The sequence below is a fragment of the Megalobrama amblycephala genome, linkage group LG6, assembly GCF_018812025.1.
Source record: "Megalobrama amblycephala isolate DHTTF-2021 linkage group LG6, ASM1881202v1, whole genome shotgun sequence".
Classification (NCBI taxonomy): Eukaryota; Metazoa; Chordata; class Actinopteri; order Cypriniformes; family Xenocyprididae; genus Megalobrama; species Megalobrama amblycephala.
This window is the reverse complement of record NC_063049.1, coordinates 38829157-38841420: the sequence shown is the minus strand read 5'-3', so window position 1 is coordinate 38841420 and position 12264 is coordinate 38829157. Positions and strand designations below refer to the sequence as shown.

At 35.4% G+C, this 12264-nt stretch overlaps 1 protein-coding gene across 4 annotated transcripts in view; it reads left to right on the top strand.

Annotated features, from left to right (window-relative positions):
* The window catches only part of hdac4 (histone deacetylase 4), a 259783-nt gene extending 252738 nt beyond the window's left edge, over window positions 1-7045 (top strand). For all 4 annotated transcript variants that reach the window (XM_048194567.1, XM_048194569.1, XM_048194570.1 and 1 more), the window contains 3 exons: window positions 1027-1111; window positions 1478-1619; window positions 4609-7045. In XM_048194567.1, coding sequence (XP_048050524.1) covers window positions 1027-1111; window positions 1478-1619; window positions 4609-4648 — 267 coding nt within the window. In that variant the 3' untranslated portion in view covers window positions 4649-7045. The remainder of the gene's footprint in view (window positions 1-1026; window positions 1112-1477; window positions 1620-4608) is intronic.
* The last annotated feature ends 5219 nt before the right edge of the window (window positions 7046-12264 follow it).

The following is a 12264-nucleotide window of genomic DNA, read 5'->3' as shown; positions in this document are numbered from 1 at the left end:
CTGCTCACCAAGGCTACATTTATTTAATTAAAAATACAGTAAAAAACAGTAATATTGTGAAATATTATTACAATTTAAAATAACTGTGTACTATTTAAATATATTTGACAAAGTAATTTATTCCTGTGATGCAAAGCTGAATTTTCAGCATCATTACTCCAGTCTTCAGTGTCACATGATCCTTCAGAAATCATTCTAATATGCTGATCTGCTGCTCAATAAACATTTATGATTATTTTCAATGTTGAAAACAGTTGTGTACTTTTTTTTTCAGGATTCCTTGATGAATAGAAAGTTCAAAAGAACAGCATTTATCTGAAATACAAAGCTTCTGTAGCATTATACACTACCGTTCAAAAGTTTGGGGTCAGTAAGAATTTTTGTTTTTATTTTTTTGAAAAGAAATTAAAGAAATGAATACTTTTATTCAGCAAGGATGCATTAAATCAATCAAAAGTGGCAGTAAAGACATTTATAATGTTACAAAAGATTAGATTTCAGATAAACACTGTTCTTTTGAACTTTCTATTCATCAAATAATCCTGAAAAAAAATATTGTGCACAAATATGTTGTACAATTGTACACATTAAATGTTTCTTGAGCAGCAGATCAGCATATTAGAATGATTTCTGAAGGATCATGTGACACTGAAGACTGGAGTAATGATGCTGAAAATTCAGCTTTGCCATCACAGGAATAAATTACTTTGTGAAATATATTCAAATAGAAAACAGTTATTTTAAATTGTAATAATATTTCACAATATTACTGTATTTTTAATTAAATAAATGTAGCCTTGGTGAGCAGACGAAACTTCTTTTAAAAACATTAAAAATCTTAGTGGTTCCAAACTTTTGAACTGTACTGTATATATGTGGGTGGGTGTGTTAAAATATAAAAAAAAAAAAAAAAAAATGTTTTATTATTATTATTATTCCTTTGAATTATTTAATTAAAAGAGCCATTTAAAAGGATCTTTGTCCAGTCTATGGTTTTTAATCTTACATCTGTGATCTTCCCTACAGTTGGATCCGATTCCTGAAGACGTGCTACAACAGAGGCCGAACCCCAATGCCATTCAATCCATGGAGAAAGTTCTGGAAATCCAGAGTGAGTGTACACACAGTTTCATGATTTATTAACTGACGGACTGATGCATATTGTACATAACATTCAAAAAACAAAACATTTTTTTGTTTGTTTGTTTGTTTGTAGTATAGTTTATTAGATAAACTTGCCCCTGATCAATCTGTAAAAACAAAACAAATTATGATTGGCCGCATATCATAAGGTGTCTTCCTCTTCAAGTGGGCAGTTTATGGTGAGAATATTCTGTTAAATGGACTAGACTGCTGTTTAGTCGTAACTCTGGCATGCATGTGATCTCTTTACATGCTATTTGTATTTGACGTTACACCTGTGAATAAAGCTTTTAGTCATTTTTAAGGCTGAGCTTTGACCTTGTTTTGTGCCTAGGTAAATACTGGCGCTCACTGCAGCGATCTGCCTCGACTCTGGGCTACTCTCTGCTGGAGGCTCAGAGATGTGAAACTGAAGAGGCAGAGACGGTGACCGCCATGGCCTCCCTGTCTGTAGCCAACAAGCACATGGGAAAGAGGTGCAGTTTTTTCTTTGACTTTGTGTGTGTGTTTGACATATGGCACATTCCACAAATACGGTTTAGGTTCCATTACTTTTTTTAAAAACACAGCAAAGGCACAAATATCATGTTTTACCTATAATTACCAATATTTATTTTATTATTTATAAAATATTTTTTACTTTACAAAAAATATATTTTATTTGACTTCCAAAATTTTATGGTGAAGTACCTCCTTTCATTGAATGTGCTTGAAAATAAGTTTCAGCCTGTAATTTTTACCTTATTCCTGGAATGCGTCATATGTTTACGCATAGCAGGCCTCCTGAGTGTGTCTTTTTGTGTGACCCCATGTGTATTTATGATTGTGTGAGGGGTCTAGAGGTACAGGACAAGTGTGTGCATGAGCCGTGATAGGCAGGCGGGACTCTGTGAATGTGCGCGGCCGGTGCGGGGCAGACGTCCAGCAGCGTCAGGCTTCTGAGAGACACACTCTGCCAGAGTCCTAATTAAAAACACTCAGGCAACATTGAGCACAGATGCTTGAGGTTTCTGGACCTTCCTTACACACTCACACTCCTACACACATGTGTATATACATGTGCCCAGCACAGGTTCAAACTCAAATTATTTCCTGTTCTTCACCTACTTATTGACACCTATTTTAACTTTAATTTTTCAATTTCTGTTTTCTGGTGTCTGTGGCAGCATCATTTGGCAAACTTTTTTTGTGGAAGCTCCAAAAACTCTCTGTGCCAATTTTGGAGTCAGTCTTTCAAACACTCTAGCGGCACCAGACAACAGTTCAAAGTTGTCAGTTTCGTCAACGTTTTAGCTGATAACTTTTGAAACAAAATTCTTTTTTCCTCTCTTGATGCTTTGGAAGTTCCATGAATCTGGTTGTTTCAATTTCCTCCTGATTTCCTCGAAAATTCTCAAATGGAATATTCAAATTTTGCAAAACTCTGCCATGCATCATTTTAAATAAATTTGCATCCTGTTTTTATGCTACTACTCCTACAAAACTGTTTCAGGTCATATTCAGACCAAGACTCATAAATCCACTAAATGTCTTAAACCATTCTCCAGTAATACCAGCAAATTTGACACCAAACAGGAAGTGATGCATTATCTCTGAAATGAGTTTGTATCCCTACACTTTGTACATATTGCTGACTATTCAATACCATATAGATTCACTAGGAATACCATATAAATTCAATTACAGTGCCACCTACAGGTCAAATGCTAGGTCAAATCTGTTCTTATCATTTTTTTCTGATCAAACACATCAACTCACTTTTCAATGGGAATGTCACTGAGATCAATGGCTCCATAATTATATATTTTTATATATATATATATATATATATATATATATATATATATATATACTACCGCTCAAAAGTTTGGGATCGGTAAGATTTTTAATGTTTTTAAAAGAAGTTTTGTCTGCTCACCAAGACTTAATTTATTTAATTAAAAATACAGTAAAAACAGTAATATTGTGGAATATTATTACAATTTACAGTTTTCTATTTGAATATATTTTACAAAGTAATTTATTCTCGTGTTGGCAAAGATGAATTTTCAGCATCATTACTCCAGTCTTCAGTGTCACATGATCCTTCAGAAATCATACTAATATGATGATTAGTTCCTCAAGAAATATTTGATATTATTATCAATGTTGAAAACAGTTGTGTACTTTTTTTTCAGGACTCCTTGATGAATAGAAAGTTCAAAAGAACAGCATTTATCTAAAATACAAAGCTTTTGTAACATTTTACACTACCATTCAAAAGTTTGGGGTCAGTAAGAATTTTTTTTTTTTTTTTTTTTTGAAAAGAAATTAAAGAAATGAATACTTTTATTCAGCAAGGATGCATTAATTCAATCAAAAGTGACAGTAAAGACATTTATAATGTTACAAAAGATTAGATTTCAAATAAACACTGTTCTTTTGAACTTTCTATTCATCAAATAATCCTGAAAAAAAAAAAATATATTGTACACAAATATTTTGTACAATTGTAAACAATAAATGTTTCTTGAGCAGCAAATTGACATATTAGAATGATTTCTGAAGGATCATGTGACACTGAAGACTGGAGTAATGATGCTGAAAATTCAGCTTTGCCAACACAAGAATAAATTACATTTTAAAATAGTTTCAAATAGAAAACAGTCATTTTAAATTGTAATAATATTTCACAATATTACTGTTTTTACTATAAGTAAATGCACCCTTGTTGAGCAGACGAAACGTCTTTTAAAAACATTAAAAATCTTACCGATCCCAAACTTTTGAGCGGTAGTGCATATATATATATAAAATAAAATATATATAATAATATATCTTCTTACTGAAGGATCTCAAGTAATATGGGTCTTTTTTAAAACACATTATATTTGAGTTATTTGTGTAATATATTTGTGTAAGTGTTAACTAAAGCTATTAAAAATCATTTTGTTAATTGAAATCAAGCTGAAATTATATAAAAATATAAATAGAAAACTTACAAATTAGAAATGTTTCCTTGGCAACTAAATGAAATAAGTTTAAGTACTAAAATTATTAAACCTGAAATAAAAATAATATAATTAAATAATGCAAAATTAACTCACACAAAATAATATTTAAAAAAAAAGGCAAAATCACCTAAGAAAATTACTAAAACTTAAACTAAAAATAAAACTGAAAATGTAAAAATAAAATTTTATTCAAAATTTTGTGTGTGTGTGTAGGGTTTCCAGAGGCGAGGAAACCTGGAAATATCTTGGAATTTTAAAACTGCGATTCCCAGTTCTAGAAAAAAAAAGTCATAAACATTTATAGTGAATACAAATTAATTTGTACCTATACTCAGCTCTGAAATATTCTGTTGGTGATTAAATGTAATCATGATTTTAATAAGCCACGAATGTCTCGAGAAGTCATTGAAAATCACCAGCAAACCTCTCATGTAAGACGTAACTAAGAAGCTTTGTGTGTGTCGCCCCACAGGACAGAAGAGGAGCCTATGGAAGAGGAACCTCCATTGTAGAAGGTCCGCTCGACTGCCTTGGTGACCCTCTCAGCTCAGAGCCTCTTCAAGGCCTCTGACGTCACTCTACTCTCTCCATCCGTTTCATTTTTTGTCCCGCGATGTGCGCACTTTGAGCACGGGATCCGAAACGGCCTGAAGAAATCTCCGTGACACCCAGAGTGCGACAAACGTCTCAGCCGTGTTAGTCTGTCTCTGTCCGTGGCAGCGAGTCCAGGATTGTGCATCCTGGTCTGTCCGCAGGGACACTTAACATTTGAGCAGGACATAGACTCATGTTTCTTTGTTAGATGTGAGAGCTGGTGCTTTCGACATGAACTTTTTTTCATTATTTTCCAGAGCCACTATAGTCCACATGATTGATTTCGGCTGTGGGTCTACGTTTTTTTTATTTTTTATTTGTCGATTGTTCGTTTGTCTGTTTTTCTTTTATCTTGGAGAAAAAAGTGACTCGTTCCATTCGCCATCCGAGTTACTGCTTCTGACATTCACGACGAGAGACCCACAGGGGTGGACGATGCGATTGGGAGAGAGGGCGAAGGATTCTGGGAAGCCCGACAGAGAGCCACGAGAGTGACAATTTGAGTTTGTGCCTTTTCAAAAGAGTTTCCGTGACGGATCGAGAAGAACATTGCCTTAAACTAGTTACAGGAGGGGACGACGTTTTCTTGTCGCGACGGTCAAAGGCTGGCCTAAAGAATGGAGAAACCCTCAGCATGTTTACCAAGAACTCCCTGCAGATATCTTCATGTTTCACACGCATTATGACCTGTTTTATGTTCCTTCATTTTTACTGTGCTTGTGTTGGATGTTACATGACTTAAAGTGTCACTGACAAACGAACTTTAAGGTAGTTGCCAGCTGTCCGAGGGCAAAATTTAGTCGGAGCGCTTCGATTCTCCAGCGCTTTAGAAGGCGAGCCAATGTAGCGACTCATTTCAACTCTAATGACCAAATACGCACCTCCACCTCCTCCGACGACGAAAGGTTAACCAGCATGCAGCTTTCCATCTGCCAAGTTAAGAATTCAACCGTCGTAGATTGACAGCGCCAACGAGCATGAGTTCGCTGTTAAGCCACTAGCTGCGAGCATATAGGATAGGGCTGCGATGACCACGCGTCGTACGATTTGTAGTTCGAGACACACTTTCTATTTTTCCTTCTCTCGACATGTTGTACTTTTATATAGCTATGAATGTCTAGTATTCTGGTTACTTTACAGTTTATCAAAGGGCACTAGCGTATCACTACTATTATTCTACTCAGCAGATGGTCAGTTTTATTGACACCTTTGAAACAAGCGGAAAAGGGCTGGTTACCGATTTTAAATGTACCACTGAGCCTTCAGACGTGCCACCTGGTGAGATTTAGCGCTGGTTTCCTGCCGACGGGCCTGAGCGAGGAGGGTTATGGGCCTTTGACTAGGGGCAGGTGCTACCGAACATGTGCTCGTCACATGACACAACCCAGGAAGTAGCGGGACCACCAGCTTCCACGCCTCTGAGACGACTGTGATACTCAGACAATCTGCATGGGACATTGACATAGTCGCCTTCGAAACGGCACATAGAATTGTATATATACGCAATTATGCATGCTGACAGTAGATCATTTGGCTTGACTTTGATTGTACATTGAACTTTATTCGATTTTGGACTGATGAAGAGGCGGTGATTTGTTTGACAACCCCTGACTCATGTTTAGCCTCTCGGCAACTACCTTTGGCATTCTTTTTCCGTGTGTCACGTTCAATATGAGACGCATTAAGGCGGGAGATTTGACTCACCGTTGCCATTGTTCCTCGACTTCATTTTTATATATGCCTGTCATGTATGACTACTCCACTTTGGGTCCGTGCCCATTATTTTCTTGTCCGTTTTTCTTGGTTTTTTTGCCTCGTGTGCTCGTTTGTCCTGTTTTTTTTTTTTTTTTTTTTACTTTTGGATTATGTACTTGTTCATTTGTCAGTCTTTATGTAGTTGACAATGTGTTTTACATGCTCAAGTCTTTAGTTTCTTGTTTTGGAGTCTTTTTTTAATTTGTTTTTTTTTTTGTATGCGGTGGGAGGGAGATGCTTTTACTTTGTATAATGATTATGACAATTGTGTATTTACTACGTTCTGTTTATAGTAGATTTATATTACAAAGATCTATAGATATATTATATATTATAAAGATTGCTGACTCAAATAAGAAAACTAGTATTGCAAAGTGATATATTTCAGTACGTGGTCTGGCTTCGGCCGTTCGCTGGTTCCACTGAAGGCACTGTTTATTGGTTTCTTGCATTCACAGTAGCATTACTCTGGCATTGTAAACTCTTGATCAAACCGATCTTTGCGGTTCAAGGCTTCAGTTTTACAGCGTGCTCTCTAAACTCTCATACAAAAGTCCCGTACAGATACCGACAGTGATCCAAGATGGATTTCGTTTCATTTTCTTTTGAGTTATTTTAGCCTGTCAAGAACACATCCGGGTTGTATTTCACCCCAAAATCAAAGGAAAAGATGTAAGAAATCACATTATGCCTCAAGAAAATGAAGCAACACTGGCTGTGAGTTTGAGCTGTGGCTATCTGTTCGGCCAAATTACACACTTCAGCTTTGTGAAATATAATGTAAGATAAAATCATTTAAAGCTGCAGTCTGTAACTTTTTTGTTTAAAAATGATCCAAAATCATTTTTTGAGCAAGTACATAACCAGCCAGTGTTCACAAATATCTCCTTACCTTAGTCTGATTCACAACGGTAAGATTGTAATAATGTTTTCTAATAAATGGGTACTGGTAGGTTTCTGCGGGTAATTCGAGAATGCCGCCGTTCGTCTTTGCATCATTACGTCACATCTGATTACATGAAGAACGAGTCCCAGCTAGTAGGCTATATCACATATGAGGATGCTGCAGGTGGTGAATCATTTATAGCCTTTTCTCAAAGCAGCTGGAATAATTAAATTTATCAATTTGATGGTGGACTGTAATCCAGAAAAGTCCAAATGACAATCATCAGTGACAACTGGAGATTCACCTGTAGTCAAAAGCAAAAGACTTTGGACTGCGGAGTGGCTACTTAAATTGAAATCTACAAGTAATGCTAATACACACTAAATACACATAGTCACGCAATGCTGATAACATTAACAATTTGAGAACAAAGTATAACAATAATAATAATTTGCACGGTTTTACGTGATCCGAGCTAAGCGATCGTTAGATTTAATCACCATTGGCAGCGCGATTTTATTGTTAAGCCTTTTTTTCAGTTGGTCAGAACAAAAGTGGCAGATTTGTTACTTGTTCAGATGACATTTTCCGGTGAAAATTCTTATTTTGGTCATACTTCAAGACTATAATCTGTGATTCTGAAGAACAGTATCCACATCGGTGCGGTGACTGACAGCAAACATTAGATTCATCCGCGCTGAGGAGTCGTGCCGATCCACAATCCAAGTAAAGATGATAATTCCGCAAATAGCTGCAATTGCAGGTTTCAAACAGAGATGGTGACAAAGAGGCAAAACTTACGGACTGCAGCTTTAAATAATTAAAAAAAATACAGTAATTTTATTATAGTAATGAGAATCTATAGAGAATCTATTAACAAAAAATTGAAAATGTCTGTTTAAATGACAATGAGAATTAGGTTGGGAAATGTGCTTAATTGTCTTGAAAATAATACAAGAAATCTCAAAAATAATAAGCATTTTCTTTAAGCCTCCTTTTGATTTGAGGGTGAAAAGCAACCTGGACATGATTTTGTGCTAATGTAAGGGTTTTATTTATATGCAGTCACTCTCGGGACTCTTGTGTTTTGTAAAATCTGCGTCTTGTTACTCCTTCCGAGCAATTTCGGGCATTTTTGCAGCAGCATATCCATCAAATCTCATGCGATTTACTTTCAAGAATGAAGTGCGAAGGCTGACATCGATTTGAAAGAGTCCTGGAAATGTAAAGCGACATAATAGTAATACTCAAACCGGACAGCCATCAAACTCACAGACCACTTTGCAATAATACTAGCGGCAGCCTATCAATAGTCTTGTCAAAGGGACATCTTTATCCGGTTCATCCGGATAGTCTTTTTCTTTGCTCTTGTTTTGTATAAAAGAAAACAAACTGCATTCCATTTGTTTTGTTTTTTTGTTTTTTTTTTGTTGTTTTTTTCTTACCTTTCTTGTCATTCCTGCTAATTTGCCATGAGGTCTGGCCTGAGCAGTTGTTTATTTGAAGGCCAGGGTGAAGTTTCTTTCATTCTCTTTCCTTCACAGCTGTAGATTTCTGCATGGTTTGTGCGTCAGCATGCCTGTCTGTCCTTGTAACATATTTGCACAAAGTAGGAACACGGGAGGGTTGAGGCTTTGGAGAACGCATGGGATGGAAGCTCTTCTTTCCTCCTCTGTTTCTGGTCAGTTCGCAGACGGAACGATGCTCTTGGTGTCCGACGGATGTGCTTTTTACTCGTTTAAAAAAGGAATGAAAGAAAAATGACTTTTGAATATTTTACAACAACAAGAAGAAGAAAGTTATCTAGCACTTGTGACATACAGACTCTAGACTTTATGTATTTATGTAGAGCATTGTTTTAGGTGAACTACACACTACGTCACACGTTAGACTGTCTGTGTGACTTCTTTTGCTTTCTTTTCTTTTCTCATTTTTTCTACTCTTTCTCTGGATGTATTTTTGGGGCTGGAGGAAGACTAGGAAAAGATTAGGGTCATTCCTTTAGAAACATCTGGAATCATCAAAGGGCTTTTTTCCAGATGTTTGTCAGATATATCTTCGGTTTGTCCAAAAGGATAAAAAAAAACACTTATCAGCCAGTAATACCTGTGACCACTGTGGCTCGAGAACAGTTCTAGGTTTACAAAATGTAAGAAATGCATATTATTTTTGTCACTTTGTTTTTCCATTGTTACAATAGAACTTTTCTTGGGACCTTTGCTCTAATGTTTGTCTTTGACATCAACTATAAAGTACTTTGTTTTTGAATACCACACTGTCTTGTTTTTTATTTCCGAGCACGTTTTTCACTTAATGGATTTGCATCATGCAACGGGTAAGGGGCTCTAATTATTATAGTAGTAAAATCATTTTAGTGATTAAATGTCATATTTTCTACTAAGGTAACTTATATGTAGGAGCATATGTGTATATATAAGTGAGGAGATTAGTATTATATAAATTACTAATTATAATTATTAATTAGTCTATGGAGGGACAGAAAGCTGTCAGATTTCATCAAAACGATCTTCATTCGTGTTCTGAAGATGAACGAATGTCTTACGGGTTTGGAACGACATGAGGGTGAGTAATAAATGACAGAATTTTCATTTTTGGGTGAACTAACCCTTTAAACCTCAGTCGTTTCAGTAGGAAGTTACAGTCTTTGTTAATGTGACCGCTGTAGGAGTTCCTGTCACATTGTGAAGGGTCTAATGGCCTGTCTGTTAGTGAACGTTGAGCTTTTCTCATCATTTTACACTGTAATTCTGCGGTGTGCTCTTGGGCGACAGGGACTTTTTGTAAATCTATTACGTGGCAAACAGCAGTGCACCACAAGTAATGTTCTATGAAAAACTTGAGGAGATGAATTGTTTGTGGTGAGAGCAAGGCCGGGATGCTCAGATGTCCCACAGTGTGTTTAAGGACTGTGGTTTATTGTCACAAGCATCAGTTCCCGTCAGTTTGCCTGGAGCGCAGGACTTTAGCGTTTAGACTGTGAGAATATATATATAGAGAGAAAGATTAAATGCACATCTTTGTGCTGGATGTACCTGCCCTACAGCAGATGTTAGAGATCTATTCAGATTTTACAGGAAAGTTGAAATTTTTTTTATTATTATTATTATTATTATTATATTTAATACATGGACCGTTTTGGAAAAATTTAAAAAGAAGAAAAAGCTATGTATGAAATAAAGAAATATTTTATAACTTATATTTAAATATTCAGTCACATTGTCACTATTAACGGACTTTTGCCTTAATAAAGCCCTAATTATTGCTTGTAAATAGTTAATAAGGTAGTTGTTAAGTTTAGGTATTGGGTAGAAATATAGAATATGGTCATGTAGAATAAGGCATTAATGTGTGCTTTATAAGTACTAATAAACAGCAAATATCCTAGTCATATGCATACAAATAAACAACTAGTTAACAGTGAGAATTGTTAAATACTTTTTATGTTTTTAATACTATTTATATTTTTAATGTTTTTTTTTGGAATGGATCATGTGACTTTGTTCAGACGGTTAGAAGTTCTTCCTTTGAAATCAAGAAATTCATGTTAATTTATTTTCATTCACATGGTTATATATATTTTTAAATGTAATTCATATATTAGTATTTTCTTTTTTAATTAATTTATGAAAGAAAGAATTTAATATTTTTATTCAGCAAAGACATGTTAAATTAGACTTTTACATACAAAAAAAAACAACATAATTTTTAAATAAATGCTGTTCTTTTGAACTTTCTATTCATCAAAAAACCCTGAAAAATGCATAACCGTTTCCATTAAAACATATATTAAGCAGCTGTTAAACTGTTTTCGACTGTGAGCACCAAATTAGCCTATTAAAACGATTAGGCTCATGACACTTCAGACTAGAGTAATGATGATGAAAATTCAGCTATAACATCAAAACAGTTATTTAAAATTGTAATAATATTTTAAAATATTACTGTTTTTGCTGGATCAAATAAATACAGCCTTGGTGAACAGAAGAGACATTTTTTAAAAACAATAAAAATCTTACCCAAACTTTTGAACACTCTGTAGATACAGTAATAGGGAATGGAACTTTTGTTTTAAAGTCATAAGGCCCATTCACACCAAGAATGATAACTATAGCTGCGTCTCATTTCGAAGGCTGCATCCTCCGGAGGTCGCATTTGAAGGCTGCATACGTCATCGAGGCAGTCTCATTTGAGAAAAGCAACCGTTAGATTGCAAAGTAAGAAAGAAATTACAGTATTTTACACCTCGCGAGGAATAACTGTAAATTCTATTACGGTTACTTTTCTTAAATAAGACATCCTTGATGACAAATGCGACCTTACATTTGCGTCCACACCAACGAACGATAACGGTCTGTTTATTCTAAACTCACGCGCTGCGGTTTCAAAGTGTGTACAACATGTTTTTTCTGTTCTCGTTGCATTTACACAGCTTTAACCAGCAGATGTCCTCAGCATGCTATGTTTCGAGTGAATAGCTAGTGTAATCGATCTAATCAAACAGTGAATTTAGCTGACGAACTCAATATAGTGGAATAAAAACAACGCCTAATCTTTTTCACTGCATCTTCAAAGGAAGCTAGACATTTTTGTCGAAACTAGCACTGGATACCTGAGTTAATTTTATTTTACACTGTTTGCTAGCCTATCGTTCATACTTCTTACCATTTATTACAAGGATATGACCAATTGTTTTCCACATATGCATTTTCTTTAATGTATCCTTGAAAAGGGGGTTTGACTTGTCAAACAGTGGTGGCTTTTTCTGGACCTCTGCAATAGAGTACCTCAGGGATAACGTGTTTTTGTAGGCAAAACCTGGAAGCGAGTTAGCATTTTAGGACTTCCGGTTCCATCGCCCCAAAGTCGATGGGT